This window comes from Amblyomma mixtum, chromosome 6 (genome assembly GCF_055824585.1).
Source record: "Amblyomma mixtum isolate Tamu chromosome 6, ASM5582458v1, whole genome shotgun sequence".
Lineage (NCBI taxonomy): Eukaryota > Metazoa > Arthropoda > Arachnida > Ixodida > Ixodidae > Amblyomma > Amblyomma mixtum.
Window position 1 is genome coordinate 155,104,908 of NC_143017.1, and position 26,365 is coordinate 155,131,272.

General features: G+C 49.5%; 2 protein-coding genes across 3 annotated transcripts; both read right to left on the reverse strand.

Annotated features, from left to right (window-relative positions):
• Window positions 1-1,023: 1,023 nt before the first annotated feature.
• On the reverse strand, window positions 1,024-25,701 carry LOC149340891 (organic cation/carnitine transporter 2-like). 2 transcript variants are annotated; one of them, XM_089549819.1, is made up of 12 exons: window positions 25,579-25,701; window positions 23,983-24,180; window positions 17,077-17,208; window positions 16,269-16,401; window positions 14,935-15,038; window positions 14,064-14,218; window positions 12,947-13,115; window positions 11,772-11,898; window positions 4,128-4,228; window positions 2,956-3,206; window positions 2,154-2,335; window positions 1,024-1,954 (listed from the first exon to the last, which is right to left on the reverse strand). In XM_089549819.1, exons 2-12 carry the CDS (start codon window positions 24,141-24,143, stop codon window positions 1,724-1,726), a joined length of 1,746 nt encoding a protein of 581 aa, XP_089405945.1. In that variant the 5' UTR covers window positions 24,144-24,180; window positions 25,579-25,701; the 3' UTR covers window positions 1,024-1,723. The 2 variants fall into 2 exon arrangements, with proteins under 2 accessions (XP_089405945.1, XP_089405944.1); XM_089549818.1 differs by lacking the exon at window positions 25,579-25,701 and having other exon boundaries at window positions 2,992-3,206; window positions 23,983-24,283.
• Window positions 17,225-23,929, reverse strand: LOC149340892 (uncharacterized). Its single transcript, XM_089549817.1, has one exon. The coding sequence runs from the start codon at window positions 22,950-22,952 to the stop codon at window positions 18,531-18,533; it is 4,422 nt and encodes a 1,473-aa protein (XP_089405943.1). The 5' UTR covers window positions 22,953-23,929; the 3' UTR covers window positions 17,225-18,530.
• Window positions 25,702-26,365: the final 664 nt, after the last annotated feature.

The window sequence follows — 26,365 nt, forward strand, 5'->3', positions numbered from 1 at the left end:
GACCCAGGTTACTATTCCCGAGCAATGTGAGAAGGTATGGCTCCCCCAGCCTCATTTTTTACGCAGATAGCTTTTTTTTTAAGCGGTGTTGATTGCCTCGAGGCATAAAACGGTGTGTAATCATACATGAGGATGCCTAAATAAATGAGAAAAGCTTCGCTGATCTAATGAAACCAAGGAGTGAATGATGATGAGGTCCCTGTGGCCAAGTGGTGCATGAAGCATTATTGTTGGGCGAAAGATCCGCTGCCGCCAGGTGCCGAATTCTTGTCGGCTTCAGCTCCGGGCAAGCCCACAGCATTCACCTGCTGTGGGTTACACAGATATTTCTGCTGTTGTCTGAGTCGTTTACTTTTTAGTCGATTTAATTTTTGTTGAGTCATTCTAGGTACGGCGTCTCTGTCTTCTCCAGGGGGGGCGGTTCACAAGTTACAGGTGGAGAGAGGAAAATTCCTCTTAACGCCACCTGGTAGGTGAAGGCTTCACACAGAAACTGACTCCAATAGACAGGTCATGACCCTCCTAATAATAGCGCATTAAAAACTTTTCCCTATGCTTTTTTTTTCTACCACTGTTGGCTACCTGAGCGCGAATCCTGATTCAACGTCTTCGCGGTTTCGCATTCGTTACAATATGTATGTCGTAGCGAACCCCTCATTTCCCTACTGCTCCCTGCTCACCATGATATAGAACATTAAGACAGCAATAGCGATAGTAGTGAGCAACTTCGGGGACGAATAAATAATAAAGGCAAGGCCCCAAGTTCAGAATCTCATGAATTATGTTTCGTAGGTATGCAGCGGGTGTACTCCGCTAGGCGGTGTTGATATGCAAAAGAGGCTAGAGGCAGCCTCAAAGGTCCGAATGCGGAGAGCCTCTTCTATTTTTTTTTTAGCTAAAAGCGTTGTATGACGTTCAAGTGCCTTAGAATGTGTTTGTCTTAAAGAATACCGGCAGAAAGTTCGCATAAAGAAGGAGGTGGGTCAACAGAAACAAGCTCGATGACGAGGCCAAGAGCAAAGGTCCGGCACAGGCAGAAAATTTTATTTCGGTCTAAATCCCTGCCTGGACAGCAAGACCAATTCCAAGTCTGTGTAGCGGAGACATAATTGTCGTCCGGCATTATGCTATGAAGGACATGGCCAACGCAGTTTCTAGAACAGTTGGAGAGAAGGGAGACGATGGCCGCTTCCCATTTAGCCTTTTGGGATAACATTATGAAGAAGATTGTGAAAGGCGTGATGTGGACTTCGGAGAGCTGCTGGGAACTCCGGGAGCGGATACTGGTTGGACGAGTATTCAGTATCCACTACGCAGATGCAGTGGAATTACCTGAAGCTTTCTTGACGTGATCTGTACAGCGCTTGATAAGTAGATCTTGTCGTGAGGTTTGTGTGTCTGTGCGTGGCAGAGATGGCACCGAGATCGAAATGACGGTGGAAGTGCGGTTCGCGGTGACAGATTAAACCGCAAGAAACTGTCTCTCGGCTAGTAACTGCAGCTAAAGCTGGAAGCTCAAATGACAGGTAAGGCATCTTCAGCTGCCTCTTCATCTTCTCAGGAGAGTTCGCTCAGCTGGCGCGCTACGAATTTCCTGGTGCGAACGACTTCAGCACAGGGCGATTCGAAACAGCAGCCGGTGGTCAAACGACTGTGCTGAACCTTGTGTTCTGGGTTGTTCCAGTCCTCAACAACAAAGCAGAGCATCAGCAGTGACGTGTGCTTAAATGACCGACTGCGTTCTAGTTCTGGGATGTCGGGGAGCCATAACTGCGGAGGGCGGGGCAGAGGTCGAGAAGCAGCAAGTGTTCTGTCCGTGAACGAACTGTTCTCCGTCTGCGAGTCCTTCCGGGAGCTCCTGGTGTAACGTTTCCGGCAGAGGGAACGTAAGCATTGCGAGTAAGAAGGAGAGGGCTCCCATAATCACAAGAGGTATGGGCCGCCCGAACTGTGCCTGGAAACGGAAGAAAACACCATGCATTTTTCATTACGCAATAATGAGACGCTCCTAAAAATCAAACATTTTGAAGCCATGAGCGTTGTATACTGGGGCAGAAAAAGAGGCAGACAAAGCGAAAAATGAAAAAAACTTTCATGCTTTTCTGACCCATTTGTTCCCGATAGCAAGCGTGCATTTCGAGCGCGGCACGTACCAGTTGGGCGACTTGGGAGCTGAGAAATCTTCCAGCAGAGCCAAATGCCTGCCGCATGGCCATTGCCTGTGATCTAACAACAGTGGGGTAGACCTCGGCTGCATGAAGGTACCCTACGTCGTACGCCATTGTCAGTGCCAGTCGGGCCGCCATGAACACCGCTGTAGCGCACATCAGAGCGTCTGCAGGGAATGGGAGTTCATTGTGAACAACACTGCAAAACGTGTAGCACACTGATCTCCCTATGGTACATTCAAGGGTGGACAGGTCTGAGAAATTACGATTCCGTTCTGAACCAGAAAAAACTGAGAGGGCTACATGCATTCTCCTTCGGAGACTAACCGCGATGCCGCATCCATCACTTTCCCATAAACAGCAGTCACTTCTCCCTCATACATTAACTGCACAAGGACGCCCATCCACGTTTAGTCTCCCGCGAGCCAACTGCTCGTCGTGAGGACTAAGTGGTGTGTTTAGCGATGTTCGGCTAAGAATGAAACGCACCCCCCCCCCCCCCCCCCCTCCATCGCGGCAGATATGTTGCTTTTAATTAGAAGCCCAGAAATAAAGTTCAGTGACACAATATGTGGCGTAATGATGGCCGGTGGTTCGGGTGAACGCCTAGTCCATCAAAGCAGACCGAGCACTCCTATGGAGCAGTTGTTTGTAGAACAGCTTTCTTAGCTGCACGCTAACCGATGCCAACCGTGGCAATCCACGGGCGATTATGTTGGGCGAGAAGTATTAAAACTTTTCCACGTATATGACCCATTTGTGTCGCAGTAGCCAGAACTCAGCGCACCGCAGATAGGCAAGCGACAACGGCAGACAACCGCACCGGAGGGAACTGCCACCGCGCCGAAGTATGCCAAGGCGGCGGCCCCATAGGCTGTCATCATGGTTGGTCTGCGGCCCCAGCGGTCAGCCAGAGGCAGCGCCGTACAAGTTGCGACGACATCGACTAGGTTCACCGCGGTGGTCATAACGAAGGGGTCTTGGCTTGCGTTGGCTGCGTACAGCTGACCAGCCGTGTACACCAGGCAAGCCAGTGTCCTGCAAGAATGTTTGCGAGGACACTTGAAACTGCACTTACAAACATAAAAGGGAAGACAGAGAGCGTCGGGTTCGAACCAGCCGCGGCGGCTGAATTACGATGAAGGCGAAATTCTAGAGGCCCGTGTGCTGTGCGATGTCAGTGCACGTTAAAGAACCCAAGGTGGTCGAAATCTCCGGAGCCCTTCACTACGGCGTCCCTCATAGCCTGAGTCGCTTTGGGACGTTAAACCATAGTAAATCAAATCGTTTACTCCGCAAGTTCAGTGACTTAAAGCCTCTTTTTTTTTTTTCAGCTACTATAACAGACTTCCAAAGCTTGCCTTCTGACTGCCTTCACTCACTAGGCTTAATTGAATGCAATGTTTAAAATTTACGTCGAGTACTACATGCTTGTCCTATATTTCAGTGACTTAATGTACTGTAAACTTTTTTTTTTCGCGTCGTGTCTTAGAAGTTGAGTTGCTTGACATGTCTTTCCATTTAAAAAAAAAAAATTGCTTCGCTTCCTTTTATTATGTTTGTGGCATTGTTATGTGATACTATTCACTGGTTTTAATGCTTGTTATTGCACGCCACTCTTGGCTAGGACTTCTTGCTCGCACTATTCTGTTAATAAAAAATAACAAAATGTGATCTTATTGACGACATTGAAATCGGAGCTACGACCAAGAAGTGGCGGCTTCCAGGCGCATGTGGATCAGGGCATTGAAATGTGATCGTGGCAGCAGGGATTAAAGTCCACAAAATCGCACTCACTAGAACACCACACACGCTAGGCCAACACCAATGTTACTAGGTCTTCTAGTAAAGTTGGCCAGCACAGCTAGGGGACGTGACTTTTAGTGCTCTTTGTCGAGGCATGAAACTGCACCGCAGGGCGCCCTCGCGTTCGTGCTGACCTACCACAAGGTTACTCACCAGCAGGCAACCGTAAGGATGAAATTCTTGCGCAGGTTGCTGGTCTTCAGCATGTCCAATGCGGAATGCTTGCTCTTGTCGGAGTGATCGCCACTGGAGAACTGCAATCGAAAACAAAACCGTAGCATTCATTTTATGGTTCTTTTTTTTGTAGCGTGAGCTACACTGGGCGAGGCTGAACAGTTTCGCATGGCTCCTGGAGAGCCGTGCTGCGCATGCGCGAGGAACAAGTGGCGTCACTACGCACAGTTGGCGTGCCTCGCCGCGCGCGCGCGCCTTCCTTTCCTTAAAATGATCGGAGTGTAAAACGCTGACAACGCCAAGGCCAATAACACAAAGAACGCCGACGGCCCTAAATACCTCAACCGAAAAACTACTGCAACTAGACCTGCACAATACGATAGGGGAGCTTATCGAGGCCCACCGACAGACACAATACATACGTCTCGCGAGAACCACCACTGGCAGACACATCCTACACACTGTCGGGATCCGAATGCCAGCCATGGATCCCACACAGCTCCAGGTCCCCCGCCATATCCACCGCAAACTACTTATCAAACCTCTCCCCAAAAACACGCACCCCACCTACCACGAACCCCGACGCAGAGCTCGCTCACGGGCGCTCCACAAACACTATGGCACGGAACCGTATACTGTTTGGGTGGATGCCGCATGCACAGGCGAGGACGCGGTTGTAGCCATCACAAACTCTTTCCTCCAACCAATTGCCACCCTTCACATATCCCCCGCTGCCACTTCGGAGGAGGCCGAAGAGGCCACCATTGCCCTGGCCATCACACGCACGCACGGAGGGCCGATTTATACTACCTGATTCTAAAACTGCCATACTAAATTTTGCTCGCGGGAGAGTTCACGTCCCTGCATTTCGCATTCTGAACTCCCTCGCCGCACACCCGCCCCGCCACGTGGAGCTGATATGGGTGCCTGCCCACTCCGGGAATCCCGGAAACGAGGCCGCCAACGCTTTAGCCCGAGGTTCTCTCAACCGGGCACCGGCGGCCTCCGACCTGGGGTTTTCGCGGGAGCGCATGCACTCATTCAGTGAATTGACGCAGGCCTGCAAAGCCGAGCGTCGAGTATACCCCCCACCCCATCCGTCCCTCGACAATTACCACCAGGCACTTGGTAGGCGACTCCAAACACGCACTTACCCTCCCCTTATATACGCTCGCGCTATCACCAAGTCCACATAAACCCCTCCTGTACCCTCTGCCACCACCCCAAAGCCACTCTCGACCATACCTTTTTCTTCTGCCCTCTGCCCGGCGGATCCTCCCCCGCGGGGCCTGGAGAACCTTACCACTTGGGAGGCACGGGAGACTCTACTGCGCTCCGAGGACCCGGCCAAGCAAGCCATCGCCGTAGGCCGGGCTGCCAGCGTCATGAGCCTCCGGGACATGAACGTTTGAGTGCAGTGGGGCCGTGCGGGAGCCCAAGGACCTACGTGTCCCAAACTCCACAGTTTCAAATAAAGTTTTCACCCCCTCTGGCTTCAGCGCCGCGTTTCTGACACAACCTTGTTAATGCCTACAGCCCACATCTCTTTGTCATCACCCCACGTACCTATAAGCATGATTCAGGCGTCCACTGACCCAGGGAGCCATTATGCTCCCTGAAATGATCGGAGTGTGAAACGTTGTCAACGCAAACGCCAATGAACGCAACGAACTATGGCTGCAGCGCCGCGTTTCTGGGCCTCCCGCAGCTCCTGGTAGGAGTTTAGCACCCCCAATGCCTTGAGTTTGGCATTAGAGGTAGCCACCGGGAGATCCAGGGCTCGCTTAGTTGCCTTGCGGATGATGGCGTCTATTCGCGCCTCGTCTTGCTTAGTAGTGGTGGTGGTGGTGAAAACATTTATTACGAATGAGCAGGAGGTATGTTTGGATCAGCCCGTAAGGGACCGATCCTTACAAACACTAGGTGGAGGTCCCTAGTATGGGACCCCAGTGGCGGTTGCCGCCGCCCGGGCGCGCCCGACTAAGGCTTGTTGGGCCTGTAAGTCGTGGCAGCCGAGCAGGGTCGCCTCCCAGTCCTCCCGGGTTGGGTTGGGGATGGGGGGAATAGCGGGGTTGGAGGGGCAGGCCCACACCATGTGATAAGTGTCAGAAGACACTGCACTACAGTGTGGGCAGCTGCCGCTAAAGGAGGGGTCAAAATGTTTTAGCGCTGCCGGGCACAGCAATGTATTGGTGAGAAGGCGGAGAAGGAGCCGCTCATCCGCCTTCTTAAGGCCTTTACATGGGCTAGGGTAAAGGCGATGACAATTTTGATAATATGTTGTAATATCTTTGAATGTATAGACCGGATTAAAATCGGGTTCCTGATCGGACGGAGATATGGCATGGCGTAGAGGATCCGGCTATAGTCACGAAGGCATAGACGAGCCGAAGCGCGTCCCTGCCCCGCAGACCACCCCGCTTGTTGGAAACGCGGCGGATCATGCGCCCTACCTGTTCGCCTACTCTCTTGAGTTTCGCAATAGTGGAGTCCGGTCTGAGTCTCTGGTGAATGAAAAGGCCCAGAATACGGAGCTCCTCCACCTCTCTAATAGGACCTCCTGACAGAGAGATGTGTATTGCTGTCCTATCCTTTGGGTTCGCTCTGACATGCAGAAGCTCTGATTTCGCTGGAGCACATTGGAGCCCACAGTCATTAGCATACGCAACGACTATGGAAGCAGCCTGCTGAAGGCGGTCCTCCATGTCCCCAAGGCTCCCCTGAGTGGTCCAAATTGTAATATCATCTGCATATAACGCGTGAACCAATACACGCGGCTCACGCAGACGGCTCCTGGGCGCCGCCTGCTAAACCGCTTACACATCCAACACGACTGCACTCCAGAGGAGGCGGAGCGTATCCCAGTACTGTGGCGCCATATGCTCTGGGTCTCCCCGCTCCCCCGTAACATGGACACCGACATGCATGAAAACAGACGACAAGCGCGGGCTCGGGCTCTTGAGAGACAACACGGCTCCCGACACGGTGTATATTACGTAGACGTAGCAGGGCCATCGCCCACGGGATTTTACTCGGCCGCTCTCGTTCACCAGGAAATGCACGTTGATGGACTCTCCTTTCGAGCCCCGAATTCAATGTGGGCCGAGGAAGTAGCGATAGCGCTTGCTGCCGCCCACGCCAATTCGAGAATAATCATCACGGACTCCCGAAAAGCATGTGAACATTACTTGGCAGGGGAGATCTCCCCCTTAGCTGCTTGTATTCTACGACGGACTGCCACTGATCCAACACCCAAACGAATCATTTGGGCTCCTGGCCACCAGGGCTTACGAGGTAATGAGGCCGCTGACGCGGCTGCCCGAGCGCTTACTCACCGGGCTCCTCATCCCAGCTCTTCTGGCTCGGAGACTAACCAGCCGCTGCTGCGATTCAGGGAAATATTAACACATTATAGCGACAACCACCGCCTTTTCCAGGCCCCTGCAAAAGGGCTGAGTAAGACGGAGGAGCGAACTGCATGACAGGTACTCTACTCTGTCCTGCAATAATAAAACATTACGATCCTAACACGGATGGGCTATGCCCACACTGTGGGGAGACCTGTGATATCTTCCACATGGTGTGGGCATGTACTCAAAATCCCCACCTCCCCCCTTCCCCTACCCCTTCCAGAGAGGCATGGGCCCTCCTCAACTGCTCCTCGCTTGAGTCCCAAAGGGCTCTGGTGAAACGGGCGAGAGACGGGGCCTCGTCATGCGGCTTTCCGGACTAGGGACGCCGACCATGTAGCGGGGCCACTCTGTAGCTCCCAAACTCTTTTCCACAAAAAAATCTCTGCCTCTCCCGTAACCGAGAGTAGAGTAAGCATGAAATGTTTACGGGCCTAATGTCATCTCGGTGGACACCCGAACCGCACCGTACAGGAAGGGAGGAACGCCACCACCCGTTCAGCGCGATGCCTTGCCATTTGAACGCAAGGTTTTTTGAGGAAAGGAAATCGCGCAGTAATTCTCTGCCATCTCAGTGGACACCCGAACCACACCGTAATGGAAGGGAGGAACGCCACCACCCGTTCGGCGCGATGCCTTGCCCTTTGAACGCAGCGCTTCTCCCCCGGGCCCCTGTGCGCCTGCGCGGCTTTGCTTCGATGCGCGAAGCCCCTAAGAGTTCACGTATGACAACGAAGTGTATCGTGGCATTTATGTGCTTTTTGCACGCGTTATTAGAAATCGGCAATTATAATTTCGTGCATTATCAAACGCACAGCGACTGATATCTTGATAAACATTGAGAAGGCACTGGCAGCAGTTATTTTTTGTGACTCCTTTCGAGACCAACCGGCGCTTGCATGCCGGTCGCGTAGGAGGGCTTACAGAGTCTCATGAAATCTCGTCAAGTCTCGTACGGTGCCCGGATGTTCTTGTTTCAGAGCCCGGATGAGTGGATTTCAGGGCCCGGATAAGTGGATTTCAGTGCCCGGATGAGTGAATTTCAGTGCCCGGATGATGGCTCTCGGTCTCGGCGTGACGTCACCACACTGCCGACAACGGGGGCTAAAAGCATTTCATGCTTAATAAGTTTTCACCACAACCACCCGCGTTTCTGGCACAACGTTGTCAATGCCAACGCATGCAGCGCACACCTGTCACTACCGCCACCTAGGGCAGTTATGCGCCTTCCCTCTGGTTCAGGTGTCCACCGAGATGTGGACACCTCGTCCTCACCTCACGCTATGTATATCCTGGCATAGCAGAGCTAAGCCACTGCCAGTTTTTTTATATTGTACTCGACAAATCGGCTTTTGCTTTCTCTCGAAGATATTTGCCAGCCTTCAAGGAGTCAGGAGCAAGTGTAAGCGCGTCAGTTAGGTGCACTATGTAAATGACCAAGGCCGCCATTAGAATACAGTGCTGCCTTGACATTAGAAGTGCTGTCATTCTAGAGCTAGGTATCTCACTTCGTGTGAACAATTTAGTTAATTTATTAAATATATATTTATGCGTCATGTGCAAGGATTCGTATCATAGAGTAAAGCAGAAATTTGGGCAATTTGGTACGTATTCATTTTTGAAACAGCGCTACAAAGACGGGACTTGGAACTGAGGGGTAAAGACAAACAGGCGCTGACTAACAAGTGGATTTATTGAAAAAAACATACAAATATAATCTTTCCTAACTCTGTCTATATATTTGTGTGTTTTTTTTTTTTTCAATAAACCCAGTTGTTAGTCAGCGCCTGTTTGTCTTTACCCCTCAGTTCCAAGTCCCGTCTTTGTTGCGCTGTTTCAAAAATGAATTCGTATCATAGTCATGACCCATGATGTCAATGGGCATGGCGCCGTTACTCTGATTCCAAGGATTTTTCAAAACGATAATTAGAAATGTGGTAGCTGTTAGTGCGATGTCCCGAAGGAACAAGCCGACCGACCCGATACCTTAAAGTCGCTATACTTCGTCAAACTGCGCATGCGTGACCTGACAAAACAAAAAGAGAAAGAAGTGTTTAGCTAACGCATGAACGTACTACTCGCTCTCTCATCTTTCTTAGACACTGCGTTGCTCTTAGACGCGCTACTTTCTCGCCCCAACGCCGCATCAAGGGTGATGACTTTGACGGTCTTGCCGCTTGGGGGAAGACACTCGGGTGAACCTCTGTGTATGGGACAAATGCGAATGACGGCGAGTTCCGCGAACCACATGCACCAAGCGGGCGAGAGCGGTGCCTCGACCCCTTCCTTCGTCACATTACAAGGATCACGAGGCAGTCTTCGTAGTCTCCTAATAGTCCAAAACAATGGATTGATTATTTCTTAACAAATTTTTCTTTTCTGCAGCAGCCTCTCGTGCAACCGCATCTCAGTATCAACTTTCAAATTATCCCGTGCAAACTTTTTCTTGAAAATGCACCTCAATCGCTCCCCTCAACCCATCTCTATAAATCCTTTGTGAGGCCGGGCAAAGCCATCGCAGCCATTCGAGCACGCTTAGCAAGATCGTATTGTGCATATTTTTTTTGCAAGCTGATGGGGACGAAATTCGACGCGCAGTAACCTTCTGGTCCTCCAACTGCGTAGCAGCAACAAACCACTTGTCCATCATTTGTTGGAAGCATTGCCCCGGAAATATTTTGAGAAAATTCCACAGAAATGCAGGTAGAAAAGATTGATCTTCTCGTTTACGGTACCTCTTACCATCGTTTAGCTGAGGGGAACTCTAAATGAAAACCTTAATCCTGCGATAATGCGCTCACAACACTCAGAAAGGCGCCTCTCTCAGGCACCAGCCTCTCCCTACATGTCCATGTGTACAGGGTGTTTCACCTAAGACTTTCTGCAATTTTTAAAAATAAGCTATTTGAATTAGATGCGCGCTTTTTCTGGCATAGCATTGTCAGTGGTGTAGTACATCATAATGCAGCTAAGACGTGCTAACTAGCAGGCTTGTTAACCAATATTTAATAGTTAACTTTTAAACTATTACCGTTGGGCTCCTTAATTATTGAGAGGCATGTAGCCCACCGTAAGTGATGTCCATATCCGTTTTTAGAATTTCGAGAACGCGATTATCCTCGGCGCTGTGGCCCAACAAATTTTGGCTATTTCGACGAGTTACGTGCACTGGAGAGGTTGCTTTGCCTGCAAGCTTCTCAAACCGCATGTATTTTGGCGCGATGTAGGCGAAATTTGTTGGGCCACGGCGCCGAGGATAATTGCGTTCTCGAAATTCTAAAAACGGATATGGACATCACTTACGGTGGGCTGCATGCCTCTCAATAATTAGGAACCCAACGGTAATAGTTTAAAAGTTAACTATTAAATATTGGTTAACAAGCCTGCTAGTTAGCACGTCTTAGCTGCATTATGATGTACTACACCACTGACAATGCTATGCCAGAAAAAGGGCGCATCTAATTCAAATAGCTTTTTTTTTTTTAAATGGCAGAAAGTCTTAGGTGAAACACCCTGTATATAAAATGGACTGCGAATATAAAAATCGGCATCACGCAGTCGTTATACCATGGCATACCTTACCAAGTAGACCGATGTGTAATATCGGATTTCGTAGCAACAAAAAGTATGTTTCAACCAAGACCTACTGAACTACAGACCTGCACATTTGGCACTGCTCTAGCGCGCATGTTCTAGTTCATGCCTTTTGCCGCTAGGAAAAGGCACCTACGGGAAGCGTGGCGCTACATTATACCTGTTGAACAAGATGGCCTCCTCCATCATTTTATTTCAAACAGGTAGTTTCGTCTGCTAGGCACGGTGGTGCTGACGAAAAGAAAGCGGATAAAAAGAAAGACGTTTTTTATACTCATCCAGAGCGAAAAAAGTCGTTATTGTGGATATTTTTATCGTTGATGTTAAGATAGCAGAAGAAGACGAAACAAATATATTAAATATCTTGCTCAAATTGGCAAACGATGATGATGATGACAGCAGACGAACAGGTCAACCGAGCGCCCTCAACGGCCAATAAGCTAACGAAAGTTGGCGCACGCTGCTCCATAGGACCCCGCCATATGTGCAGGTCTGTAGTTCAGTAGGTCATGGTTTCAACCCTCCGAGCCTGGTGCATCTCGGGCGTCTTCCGGCCGAACCAGTTTATTTCTTCAAAATACACTTGATTGCCCTCTGCGTCTGCCCACCGCTTGCGTACCTGACATTTTTGTAGAAACTCCTCGGAGAGCTCTTTGCCGTTCATATTTGCGACGAACAGGAGGATTTTCTTGGCACGCTTCTCCTTTCCACGGGACACAAGCCAACGTAGTGACTCCGGCACGGACCTGTAGGTATACATCTTTAATTAATCTGATCGACAATACAGTCTCTTCGTAAGAGCAACGTCGTGCCGTTAGAGGGTAATATATCGAGTTAAAAACCAAAAAGTAAGAAAAAAAGCCACAAACTCGCGAGCTTTCGCTCGCTAAACGCAAAACAGTAATTTTCTGTAGATTACGTGCTCCATTTTTGTTTTGTTTTTTTTTTCTTCTTTTTTTTTTTCCTCAAAGGGTTTATCCCATGACACAGCTTTGAACCAGAAAATTTGAAAACAAGAGGTTTTCGCAAACAGAGTCAGCTACTGGTAGACAAGTAGCGGAAGAACCAGGAGACTAGATTTATAGGACTACTCATCCGTCTTCGTGCGTAAGACCTGATCATGACTACCTGTCGTCTCAAGGCTTCTGACGCCGTTAGGCGGCAGTACCGTACGAACAACCGAAAATGCTTCATTTTTTTTTTCTCATGTGGTTTCTCACTTTTGAGTGGTAGGCTATGACTTCCGCCGTACACATCCCCTGCACTTGCTTGATGCACATCGTACGCATCACGCTTTTACTTCTTTTCTTCTTTCTTAACACTTCGCCGAGAGAGCTGTGTAGGAGGCACTCCCTCTTTTATCGGCATCTGGGCTGTAACCGAGAACTACCGCCTTACCCTAGCTGTTGGATGGCGCGAACATCGCTATGGTCTTATCCAAAAGGACCAAACTGTCGGGGGAAGCGACCCTCCAGAGTACAAGTCATTCACAGACACGTGATCAAGGTGGTCGGAAAATGGGTGCCCTTTAAGGGGCTGCGATGCAGCTACAGCCGTCACTTCGCTCAGGGGTTCGGCGGAAAACCTAGTAGCCTTTTCCCGTGCTTACATTTTCCCCACAGCAGGATAGCCAATTGGAATGTTTTGTGGTTAACCTCTCAGCCTTTCCGTCCTTACTTTTCTCTCTCTCTCTTGACCACTGTGTCGGGATTAGTGCATTCATAGTTGATCAGTCTAGCGATGGACACAGTATTTCTGATCGAAGTAAAGGCTACGGACTGTGCATGCACTCACAGGCAGAACGCAGTGGCAAGTAGGGGTGCCGCGGCTGAGACGAGTGTCAGTGTCCGCCAATGGAAGAGGGCGCGTGCCACCCAGGGAAAGGCCGCACCGACGATGGGGTAGGAGACCTGGAAGCCACTCAGCACCATCATGCGCCTCTCCGGGGCCACGTACTCCACCACTGCGCCAGCGGAAGTGGAAGTGCGCGCTCAGAAACGAAGGCATGCTGAGATGGCGTTCTCTTCCCTTTGTCCCGTTTTGCACTCAGCGCTAACTGTCACTCATGTATTCAATGGCCTGGCTGATTGCTCTTTCGGAAGCATACCGGTCACGCGTTGAATGAGGAAAAGGAAAACGACTTTAATGAATTAGAGACCAGTGCAATGGCCTCATGAAAAGGAGCGCATGCTCTCCTAGAGCCGGTTGTTGATCTGATAAGTGCGAATGAGGGCAGTGACCCCAGAAGGAAGCTAGAAGCTGTTGCAATTAGAGGTAGATAATGTCAGATTTGCATATGTTCCCAGAACGCGTTATCTATCTGCCTTAATCTCTGTACATATGAGGCAGTGAGCTGACTGACGCCATATGAAGTTGCAGATGATCAGTGCGTTGAGTACAGCTTAGCGTGAACTCCGCAGAGTTAATGCTGTGCCCATCACGTTGTGCACAGCCACACATTACTGATTGCGACCAGAGCACAGTTTACCGGCAGTTAGCTTAAGGATAGGTTATGCTCGAGTGCAGTTGATTAAGGCAGCAAAATGACAAAAAAACGAGAAGGGGAATTGTAGAAAAAGTTTTCGCAATGCATGTCAAGCTTCTCCTCCGGCAGCAGTGGATGGACAGAAACATAGATTAAGCCCGTTTTAGAAAGCGCCCCCTGCGCATCGCACGTTCTGCGTTGAGCTAGCTATGACGTGTTCGTGAAGCATGCGCGGAAAAAGTGTCAACACGAGCGTTTTGGCACGAGTTTGCAGCAGTCCAAAGAATACGTGTTTTCACTTCTGTGTGAAAACGCCGTAATTACGAAATATGGCAGAGGCCTACTTTGTTTATCTTCGGCCTGCACTCCGAGTGTGAGTGAGTGACAGCGCTCAAATTTGGCAGCCTAACTCGGCCTGACGCTCACCGAGCACAAATGGAGTGATGCTTAGCGCCAGCATGACGAGGCCCATGCAGACGCGGCTGACGAGGAAGTGCGCAAAGCCCGTCGAGAAGAATGCGTACAGGCCAGCCAACCCGCACAGCGCGTTCACGCCCGCGATGACTGGAACCCGGCCAATTCTGCGGGGCATAAAGATTGTTAATTAAAAGCGCTCAGTAGGTGTGTCATTTATAATGACCATCACTGCAGCTAGGTCGCACAAAATGTCGATTTGTACAATTTGGCTGGCGTCGCCCCAACGGGGCGACCTTTGGTGCAACAAGCTAAGGTCGTCCTGGGTGTTTTATATGCGGCAAAATAAAATCGTTCATCCTCATCACGTTCTTGGTACACTCCTGACTATTAGAAGCGCAACCGATGGTCTACAAACTGGGGATAAAAAAAAACAGTGATCCATTCGTAGCAAAACTGCTGGTGTCGACCATTACGACTGACTGAACATTAGTAGGTCCTCATTTTTGTCCACTGTGAAAACACCACCTTGGTCATAAACTACTGGCATTTGTCATAATTTCTAAAGCAGCCGCACGGCTCGATCTGCCCAAAACTATCGCGAGACAACAGGATAGCGCTGTTTCATTCTTTATGATGACTTCTGCAGAGCACTGGCTTTCTTCTCTATCTTTGCCATTCGTATCATTCTACCCTTCCCCTTCAGCCTAATTGGTCTAAATCTAGAACGCAAACTTAGGCAGAGCTTTCTTTTGGCCATGGGGAATACGGCCCTTGTGCATGTGCCTTGGACTTATACTTGGAAGCAATGTCGCAGCACTAAGGGCTTAACTTCAGTACTGTAGCTCAGGACATTGCGTGTAAAACAATAAATACTACTCACTTGTCCGTGAGATATCCGCATATGAGTACGCCGACAGCCGTGCACACCCAGAACGTCGTGTCAGCCACGTATGCTTTCCAGCGGTTCTCGCACACCCAGTCCGACTGTTGCAAATGCAAGCACGTGATATTTAAAAACAACAGAAAGAAAATTCACTTTACCTGTTTATCAAAATGCGTGACATCTTTTGGTAAAGAAAGTGGACCAACTCTGGAAGGGCACTATCGTCTTGACCCGTGTTCACTCCATCTGCACGAGTGGTCGTTTCATTTTTTGAAGTTTTTTTAATGCTGAAGTTAAGAATCGCTAAAGGCACATTTTTAACACTAATGAAAATGAAAGTTGGAGGTAATTTATTTCGAAGTATACATTAAGCCGAAATTTTCCTCGACAGCTTACGCCCGTCGCTGTTGCTCTGATAACGATTAAAACCAGAGTGAACAGCAATGAAAGCGAAAATCACAAAGGTGTGAGTAAGTGGAAGGGCTGCTGGCCGAATTTATGCAAACCATTTTCCATTGCTAGGTAAATGGAAACCAGTATGAAATGTTAGCCAGTGCAGATTGCCTCTTCTTTTTTAATGACCCAGTTTCCTCCTTAAAAAAAACATGTTGAGCAAAAAATAGTAGGCAACAAGTTACATGACAACCTTTACCTGAATTAATACATGAGCTTTGAAGCATTTGAGATTTGCCTTGTGCGATGTACGTAGTACCAAGATATAGAGGCAGGAAATCAGGAAATGCACGTAATTTACGTCAACCGTACGATGAGTGACATTGACATTACTTGACGGTACTTCCAGGAAGAACAATGTAATATAATCCTTAGGGCCACCTTCTAAATCAGAAACCATCGTGTAAGCCATTATATAATACAAGCCAGCTAAAGTTAGATACTGAGTGTCTGCATCCCGCCTGCGATACATTATTGGTGTGGGTAAGATTTTCTATCGACCTAAGCGTACAGTCAGTCTTCATCCCATGCCTACATGCTACTTCCCAGCGAAGATATGGTGGGCCTCCCTGAGCACGCTCCCCCGGCTATGTGGCACTACAGTAGCTCCTTCCTTAAATTTGTTTGCCTATCCTATGGTTGGCGAAAACTTCTCTGTCAGCGAGCATGTAGTCATCTACAATCACCATTCGGTTCAGCCTGTTATACGTAAGCGGTGCAGGACGAAGTGCCATTATTTTTCCAATCCCTTTGGTCAACCTAACAATTGTAGATTATAGCGCGAGATTATTCGACATCAGGGCAGAGAGTTGCGAGCCCCCGAAACGACGCACATGTCATCCTTGCAACCACCCGAAGCATAAGAAGAAAGAAGTAACCTCTGACACCACGGTGGGGTAAATGAAGGAGTTGTCGTACTCCCATCCGTAGAGACAGCTTGTTGTCCGCAAGTAAGCGTCGTCTTCGGGTGCCGATGCGTCCTTGGAGTAGTTTATGGCTTGTCTCAATAACCTGCGTTAATAACGAAGCCGCAAATGTAATGTAACCAACGGGATAAAGGTTACAGCAGCAGGGATCGTTGGAGAAACGCTTCAGGTTAAACACAGATTTTAAAACGATGGGTAAATTCTTTCTTTGCGCATGTGCAGGTCCCTTTGCGTCCTACAGACGGTTCTTTAGGTTGTCTTGTTGTGTCTGCCACTTTTACCGCAACTGTTGCTGAGACCATACCGCGGTCGAGCGCTCATTTGACACCTTCGTCAGTGACCCGCCCACAAATATACGTAGCAGTTAAAGGAAGAGGCCTCGATTGCGTTTCAATTTTTCCAGTTATCTCGATCGCAAAATCGTGAGCAGATGAGTGCAAGCTTCCTGAGCGCATGGATGTGGTGATCAGCTCTCAGAACAAAAGGCTGCGCGAAACGGGCTGTCATGTACCGACCACAGAGTGGATTGTAGAAGTGACAGCAGTTCTTTTAGACAAAATAATCCCCCCGGCGAATGCATTTGGTACCTCTTTATGCATGGTTTCACTAGTAAAGCTCGTCAAGCAGGGATGCATTTCACTGAAAATTGCCGCGACAGTTTTCTTTCTCCAAAGCACCCATACAAAAGTAATGTGTGCCTTTACGTGGCTCCCAAAGTCTTCTCGTCTGAAGCATTACCCTTCGAGCTTGTGTTCCATACCTTGCGATTGTGTCGTTGGGCTGGTACATGCGGCACCGGCTGAAGCTGCCATCTGATTCGCGAGGTATCGCTGCCTGCAAGAGCAGTTCCCGATCGTATGATGCGTTCCCCAGCGGCGACGAGTAGAACTGTTCGCTGTTGAAGACGAGGTTCGGGGTCGCGGCTCGACGGATCCACGGTCTGTACGACGCCCGTTCCCACCTCCAGGCCAAGGACAGGAGTGCCGCAGAGCGACGGAGTTAGAAGGTGGCAAAAGAAGGCTGAGTTTATTTACATAATTACATGAGTGAAGATCGGAAAGTAGTGCTCTTCGACGGCATTCGTTGCGAGTTTTATACCATCTTTCTTCCCTAGCTTCCCTAGGATGATGACGTCAACTCCAGGGCAGGTGAGGCCAGAAACTCACTCGCGCGCACACACTTCCACTCCCGCACCTGTGGACACGTCACGCGTTGAGCCGGAGAGAAAAGGAGGCCCTCGAGGTAAAGTTGAGGTGAAGTTCTCGGACGCGACGAATGTTCCCCCGGGCTGTTGACACCTGTCCGTCAGAAGACATCCGTCACGAAGGATCGGAATGCGAGACCGTCAAAAGGGCGGAAGTGGGCCTTTGTCCTTTGGGGACGTTCTTGAAGATTGCGGAAGTCCCCCGCCAGCCCGCCGCGGTGCTCGGTACGCAGAACAATCATCGAGACGACGGCCCTTGACATTCGCAACGGTTACTGCGAAAAGGGAGAGGTAACGTCCACGTGCTGATGTCCCCACGCACGTGGGCCGACTCCGGAGAATTGGGCGCTTTTGTGTCCATTGGGCCTGCACGGAGACGTAGCAAAGGAGGCTGCCCTAGCCTCGTGCCGAATCCGGAACGACTTGAGGCAAGCGTCGTTGAGTGACAGGGGTTTCTCGAAACCATCCAGGCGATACGTGCGTGTTGGTTGCTTCCTGCTGATGCCGTCCTTAACAGCTCCTCCGCGGCCAGGAGAATCTCGACCGGCTAGTGGTCACAATCGCTTGCCGAGGAGAGATGGGCTTGGTTTGTAGTGCGGGATGCCTTTACGCCTTTCAAGAATCTGCGAACCCACAGCAAAGTCCTACGCCTCGCACAATGGAGGCATTAGTCAAACCAACCACACAACATAGCGCCACTCCCCAGGCAGTACAAGAAATTCGCCCGAGAGCCGCCAGGCTATTATGCCATACTAGTGCATTGTTGGCAGAAACTTAATCACAAAATTTTGAAGCTGACAGCAATAGTCTCGGGAACTAAGACAAGCTTCCATGTTGGCTAAATTGGCTGCGAAAGCCCGATTTGCCGTACACGATGCGAAGAGCGGTAGCAAATTTGGAATCAAAACAATATTAATGATGATGGCACTATGCTAACAACAAAAAACAAACTGGCACCCATATACAAAGAGACGAAAAGGCGCCGAAATGCGACACAACGGGCACTGCAATTACGGGAATAACCTGCTCAGTCCGTCGGCATTGCCATTGCATTTGCCCTTTTTGTAGCGCACAGAAAAGTTATATTGCTGGAGGGCTAGACTCCAGCGCAGCAAGCGGCCATTCTTGGGTGACATCTGACGCAGCCATGTAAGCGGACAATGGTCTGTCTCGAAAGTGAATTTCGCCCCGTAAACATAACAGGCAAGCTTTTGTGCTGCCCAAACCAAACAAGCACATTCCTTCTCTGAAGCGCTGTAGGCTTCTTCCCTTACGGTTAACTTCCTGCTGGCGTAGAGGATGGGGTGCTCCTCATTGTCATCTCCGACTTGGCTTAATACGACCCCCATCCCCCTGTCGCTGGCGTCGCACTGGACCACGAATTCCTTGGTGTAGTCCGGTGCGCGTAACACGGGCCGTGAGGCCAGCACGTTTTTCAAGGTTTGAAACGAGTTCTCCTTTGCCGCGTCCCAGATTACGCTATTCGGCTTTTCTTTGCGAAGCGCATCGGTCAGAGGACTCGCTAGCTGTGAAAAGTTGGGTATGTACCTTTGGTAGTATCCCACGAGCCCCAGAAATGAACGAACGTCCGTCTTAGATCGGGGTTGCGTGAATTCAACAATAGGGGCGATCTTGAGGTCTGATGGCCTCCGTGTCCCTCTGCCGACTACATGTCCCAGATAGGTCACATGGGAGCAGCCAAAACTACATTTCTCGGCCTTAAGGGTTAGTCCAGCGTCCCTCAAATTCGTCAGCACCTTCCTGAGATGGGAAATATGGTCTTCCCATGAACTGGAAAAAATGGCCACATCGTCAAGGTACGGCAGCGCGAATTCCTGCATGTCTTTGAGGATGATGTCCATTAGCCTCGAAAAACTAAAAGGGGCATTCTTTAGCCCGAAACTGAGCACCAAAGGTCGGAATACTCCAACAGGAGAAATAAATGCCGCATACCGGCTCGCGCTTTCCGAGAGGGGAACTTGCCAGTACCCTCTCACTAGGTCAAGGGTGGAGATGTACTGTGCTGCGCTAACTGTCTCGATTCTTTCTTCGATGTTCGGTATTGGGTATAATTGGTCCTTCGTTATGGCGTTCAGCTTTCTGTAGTCCACGCAGGGTCGCGGATCTTTGCCCGGTGCCTCTACGAGTATCAGAGGAGAGGTGTAGTCGCTCTCCGCTGCCTCTATTACTCCAAGTTCCAGCATGTGCTTTACCTCTGCCTCAATTATTTCTTTCTGCCTTGGAGAAACTCTGTACTGTTTCGATCTTACTGGATCGGCTGAAGTTAGCTCTATCTCATGCGTGATGAGATTGGTTTTCCCCGGCCGGCCGCTAAAACTCTCCTGGAATTCGCACAATAGTTGCCTCAATTCCTGCAGTTGCTTTGGTTCTAGCACCCTAGTGTTCGCGGAACGGGACAGGATTTCCTCTATGCTTTTGTCAGCCTTGTTGGCGGGGCCTTTCCACTCTGGGTTTTCGATTAGTAGCTCTTCGGGCATATTAACTGCCAAGTTTACGACCCCGCTCCTTTCGACATAGGGCTTCATTAAATTGCAGTGATAGATCTTAATCTGCTGGCTTCTCCCTGGCATTTTCAATGTGTAGTTAGTTTCCGAAAGTTGATCCAAAACCTCTACTGGTCCGTCCCAGTGAACTTCCATCTTATTTTTGCGTGCGGGTCTGAGAATGAGCACCTGATCGCCCACCTGGAATGTTCTCAGTCTCGCTTTTCTGTCGTAGTAAGTCTTCGCCGTGTCTTGAGCAGTTTTAAGATTCCGGTCCACTAGCTCTCGCGTGGCACTCAGACGGTTTAGCAACTGCAACACATATTCTACTACTGACTGGCTTTCCCCGGTCCCCTCCCACATCTCTCTAAGCATCCTAAGTGGGGAACGAAGAGCCCTTCCGTATACTAGTTCTGCGGGAGTAAAGCCTGTCGCTTCGTGCGGAACTGTTCTCAGGGCGAACAGCGTTGCTGGCAAGCAGCTTTCCCAGTCATTTTTATGCTCAAAGCAGGAAGCACGTAGCACTCTTTTGAACACTGAATGCCACTTCTCGACGCTGTTCGACTGAGGGTGGTAAACAGAGCTGTGGATCAATTTCACCCCACACCTCTGTAAGAACGTAGTCGTGAGTGCGCTCGTGAAAACTGTGCCCTGATCAGCTTGTATTTCTGCAGGAAAGCCAATTCGGGCGAAAACTGAGAGAAGGCCATCAACTATCTCTGCCGAACTAAGCTCCTTTAGCGGAACTGCTTCCGGGAACTTGGTAGCCGGGCATATCATAGTCAGTATATACTTATAACCTGACCTAGTTCTGGGTAGTGGCCCTACAGTGTCGATGACTAGACGTCGAAAAGGTTCCGAGATAAGCGGCACCAGCTTTAGCGGGGCCTTCCATCTTTCTCCTGGCTTCCCTGCGCGCTGACATGCGTCGCATGACTGCACATAGCGTTCAGCATCTCGGAAACAGCCCGGCCAGTAGTATTCCCCAAGTAGCCTTTCCTTCGTTTTGTTGACACCTAAGTGTCCTGACCAACTGTTTCCGTGACAAAGGCCCAAAAGGTCAGAGCGGTACTTTTCAGGCACGACCAGCTGGTCCAGCGTCTTTCCCTTTTTATCCTTGTAATGGCGGTACAGCAATCCGCCTTTGTGGTGCAATGTCACATTACGCCTAGCGATACCCTCTTTTGCTGTAAAGTGTAATTTTGACAAGCTAGGGTCGCTTTCCTGTTCTTTGATTAAGGACTCTCTGTCCACGCGTAGTAGGCGATCCATGCACAGGGAGGTTGGTAATAACACGGAACCTGGACTGCCCTCCTCCTGTATGCTGACACTGGTGGGGCTACTTTCGGTAACCGGTTCCTGCTGCTCCTCTTGCGCCTGAGTGTCACCTGCTTTGCTGGGTTCCGGAATCTCGGGAGTTCCCTCCCTCTCGCCAGTTGTTTCTGTCTGTCGGCTGTAGCTAAGCTTGGGAGCAAGCTCACGTGATTTGGACCTGGTCAGAGCTTTTACTGTTCCCTCAGCCAGCTTCTGACCTCTTTCGCACAGCAACTGATTCGATCTATTGGAGAATAGATATGGATACTGGGACGAAACCGCCGACGAGACGGCGGCTTCTGTCACTAGCTCTCCGAACGGACCCGAAATAACCACCCTTGCCATAGGTAGACACACACTCTGTTCTTCCAGCACCTGCCTTATCCAAGCAACTTCTCCCGTGAAGTCTTCCTCTTTAACATAGGAGGGGTGAACAATGTCCATTGTTGCCCCGCTGTCCCGAAGGACCCTGCACGGTTTTCCATTCACTTGGAGTTCGTGAATATACGGACGCAGAAGTTCCAAATTATCGTCACTGTCGTCCGCATATGAGAGGGTTACTGGTGACTTTTTACACCTAGCTGCGATGTGCCCCGTCTCATGACAGTTGAAACAACGGAATGGCTTCCTGCTCTCGAACTCCCTCGTCAATGTTTTTGGAGCTTCGGCCTGCTTGATCCTATCCTCACTTTTTTCTGGGACCGGTTTAGTGCCCTCAACCGCCTCGCGACTCCTAAATTGCGGTCCATTTTTGGGTACAAATCGCTTTTTGAACCCGAAAGTTTTCTTTTCAAACCCGCTGGCCTCTGAGCTCAACTTTCTTCGTGTTGCATATTCGTCCGCTAGTTCTGCAGCTTTCTCTACCGTGCACACATTTTCTTTGTCTTGCACCCATAGCCTAACAGTCTCAGGGATACTGTTATAGAATTGTTCGAGGCCTACACACTCTACAACCTTATCTTTGGTTTCATACGCCTCAGCACCCTTTAACCATTCTGTAAGGTTGGCCTTCAAACTGAATGCGAAATCTGCATAGCTCTCGCTACCTTTCTTACTGGCGCCTCTGAACCGCTGTCGAAACTCTTCCGCTGACAGGCGGTACTTTCTAAGCAGACTCGCTTTGACTTTTTCGTAGTCATCGGCATCTTTCGCATTAAGCCTCGCGACTATAGTGGCCGCCTCACAGGGCAACACCATTAGTAGCTTTTGTGGCCATGTTTCCTTAGCGTAACCGCGTCTCTCACATGCCCTTTCGAAATTCACGAGGTAGTAACCAAGATCCTCGCCAATCTTATACGGCTGCATCAGTCTGTCCATTCGAAGCTCGGCCTCGCTCGCTCTCTCTGGAGTCGTGCCTCTAGAGCTCTCAAATGCCAGTCTCTTTTCGTCATGCGCAAGCTGCAACCTTCTGAGCTCCCGCTCCGTTAGCCTCTCATCTTCCTCTTTCTTTCGCTCCGCTTTTAGGAGCTCCCATGTATAGCTAACCGTTTCTTCCTCGGCGGTTTCCAAGAGTAATGTGCAAATGTCTGACTTTTTCATCTTCTCGTCTACCTCCACACCCACCTCTTCGCACAACGACAGCAAATCTGTCTTTAGCAACTTCATTAGATCCATGTTTGCTGCTCTGAGCCTTGACTTTGCTGATCAACTGTTGACGTGAGCTAAACACACTTGTCTCACTGATCAACTTCCCTCGATTCCCAGCAGTTCAAAGTTATTACCCAAACAATTGAAGCCTGGCGAATCTCAAGCAAAGTTCAAGCACTTACCCGCAGAAGCAACACCACGCCGCATGGTCGATCCAACCGCTGCCAACCAGTTGTTGAAGACGAGGTTCGGGGTCGCGGCTCGACGGATCCACGGTCTGTACGACGCCCGTTCCCACCTCCAGGCCAAGGACAGGAGTGCCGCAGAGCGACGGAGTTAGAAGGTGGCAAAAGAAGGCTGAGTTTATTTACATAATTACATGAGTGAAGATCGGAAAGTAGTGCTCTTCGACGGCATTCGTTGCGAGTTTTATACCATCTTTCTTCCCTAGCTTCCCTAGGATGATGACGTCAACTCCAGGGCAGGTGAGGCCAGAAACTCACTCGCGCGCACACACTTCCACTCCCGCACCTGTGGACACGTCACGCGTTGAGCCGGAGAGAAAAGGAGGCCCTCGAGGTAAAGTTGAGGTGAAGTTCTCGGACGCGACGAATGTTCCCCCGGGCTGTTGACACCTGTCCGTCAGAAGACATCCGTCACGAAGGATCGGAATGCGAGACCGTCAAAAGGGCGGAAGTGGGCCTTTGTCCTTTGGGGACGTTCTTGAAGATTGCGGAAGTCCCCCGCCAGCCCGCCGCGGTGCTCGGTACGCAGAACAATCATCGAGACGACGGCCCTTGACATTCGCAACGGTTACTGCGAAAAGGGAGAGGTAACGTCCACGTGCTGATGTCCCCACGCACGTGGGCCGACTCCGGAGAATTGGGCGCTTTTGTGTCCATTGGGCCTGCACGGAGACGTAGCAAAGGAGGCTGCCCTAGCCTCGTGCCGAATCCGGAACGACTTGAGGCAAGCGTCGTTGAGTGACAGGGGTTTCTCGAAACCATCCAGGCGATACGTGCGTGTTGGTTGCTTCCTGCTGATGCCGTCCTTAACATCGCCCAGACGGCAGCGATGCGGTGGAACCAGCATGCTGAACATGTGCGCAAATAACGGCATCACTCGTACGGGCGCCACCAGCACGCACAGGTAGACGATCAGCAGGTACTGGAACGGCCCGAAGTCACCGGCCTCTCGGAGGGCTTCTTCGGAAAGCATGGCGAAGCCCGGAACTGGAGTGAAAGACCAGCTGCAACTAACGAAAAGGCGTATATACCTTGTGGACTCGGCAGGGTGGCCCACAAACAGGAATAGGTGCGGACTTTCAGTCCAGAGAAGTAAATAAAAATGTCTAGAAAATAACCACATATATCAGAAAGTAACATAGTTAGTGACCCTAGTTACGTTATGTCGTGTTGTTTTATGTAATGTTTTTATGTGATTATAAGTTCTGTTATGTCATGTTGTTATGTTATGCTGTTATGTTGTTTGATGTGTTGTTATGTTATGTGATTTTACGTTTTGATATGTCATGTTATATGTTATGTTATGTTACGTTATCTTATGTTATGTTATGGAGGTTTAACGTGCCAAAGCTGCGCATTAATTACGAAAGACTCTACGAAGTTTTCCAGAAATCGGAGTGTTAATGGCGAAACAAATCGTAAAATAGGACGTAGTGCTCAATGCAGGACTGATATCATGACTGATGTCGTATGATTAAGCTGACCTGACGTCAAGGCGTAATCCTGGTTAGAAGGATCTGATTGAACCCATCAAAAAATGTTGATGTCAGAGCGATTCGAATGACTTACTGACCGCGTTGTTTCATTCATATTTATTTCGCTAATTTCTAACGCAAGAAATGTAGGAAGCCAGGCAAAAAGCTTATCACAAGACTGCAGACAGAAAACTTGCACTCTTGCAGATTTCTCGCGTACATGCGTTAGAGAGGGAACCTAAACGCAAAACTAATTAGACATAAGCAAGCATCATACACCTAATAGAAGTGATGAGGTACACAGTAAAAAAAACTTTGCAAACATTGGAAACCACTATGACATCACATTTTAATCTGTCGTACACATGGTTAGAAACAAATCAGAAAACATAATTTGGGTTCCGCTATTTTACTATCCTGCACAATAACACATCGAGAGATTTATTTTTCAAGGCGACTGCTAGACAGATTAGTTACCCTGCTATCCAGTTATTCAGCTATCTAGTTATCCAGCTAAACCGGATAACTAAATGGCGCTATGACCAGATGGGCTGCACTACACAGAGGGTACAACATCTGATGTGAATTACAATCGGACTCCAAAATTCAACGCATTAGCACAGTTTTATGATAATCGTTTCTAAGCAGGCTCTGAACCAATGTTAACTCCACACATGCTAGCGACGCTGCTGTGAGCAATCCAGCATCCCCAGGGTTCCTAATATCCGGCATTCTCGTATACCACTATGTTTATATGCTGTGACATTATCCCTTGTACGCAAAAGGTGCACTAACGAATCAGGGCATGCACATAAGTGAGGCACGCAGTCTGATGATGTTACAAGCTTGGAAGCAATACAGAAGTTAAAAATGGGTAGAACACAACAGGTCCATTTGCACGCCATTTATGCAGACATTTTCGGTGAGACTCACCTTTTACAGGACCCTTGGAAAGACTGAGTTCAAGCCCCGTAACAGAGGGGTATTTATGTAGCGAGAACCTTTACAACACGCACTTCAAAGGTGCTCGCAACCTGCGGCCACGCGACATTAAACCCAAGCGGCGTGTGCGAAGAGCTTTGGCACGTGCGCCCTTGTCTGCCGAGCAATAACAACAAGAGGAGACGACCTTACGCGAGGCGAATCGTCCCTTCGTTCGAAGAGATGGGAGACAGCTGGGCGCTTGTTAGCCGTATTACACATGACGTGTTGAAATGGTTTGCTATAAGTACATTGCTACCTCTGTGCTAACAGTCTCCATTAAAGGTACAGTATGATTATAAAATAGTGACGAATTTATGAGAGGCGCCCCCCCCCCTCCCCAAGCTATAAATTTTTATGAGAAAACTGTGCAATAACCCCCCCCCCCTTTTTTCTCGTTTTCTTTTTTCATTTTTTTTTTTACTCTCAGAGGCTACAGGACCGCCTCACCCAACCGCCGCCTCTGAGAAGCACCCATGAATTCTCCCCTGGTATGAAAGATGTGCTGCTAGTTACTACGACGAACATACCATGGTGGGGCGGGGGGGATGGATTGTGCTGTTTGCTTGGTGCATGTGTTAGCTCTAATTACGAAATATAAAGTGATCAAGCGGCCAAGTTTTTCTTTCGTTCATTATTTAGTAAATAGTCGTAAGCAAATAACAACCGGGCACTTCAAATGGCTGGAGGGAAAACTCGTTAAGAATGCCATAGCGAATAAAGAATGCAGCACGTTAAA

What these genes read in the sequence shown, in the direction of transcription:
- LOC149340892 (XM_089549817.1), bottom strand. Translation starts at nt 22,952, where the DNA reads ATGGATCTAATGAAGTTGCTAAAGACAGATTTGCTGTCGTTGTGCGAA.
- LOC149340891 (XM_089549819.1), bottom strand. Translation starts at nt 24,143, where the DNA reads ATGCTTTCCGAAGAAGCCCTCCGAGAGGCCGGTGACTTCGGGCCGTTC. An exon ending in CCCAACGACACAATCGCAAG is followed by an intron (nt 16,402 to 17,076) that starts GTATGGAACACA and finishes TTATTAACGCAG; the next exon opens with GTTATTGAGACAAGCCATAA. An exon ending in GCTCCCAAGTCGCCCAACTG is followed by an intron (nt 1,955 to 2,153) that starts GTACGTGCCGCG and finishes TTCCGTTTCCAG; the next exon opens with GCACAGTTCGGGCGGCCCAT.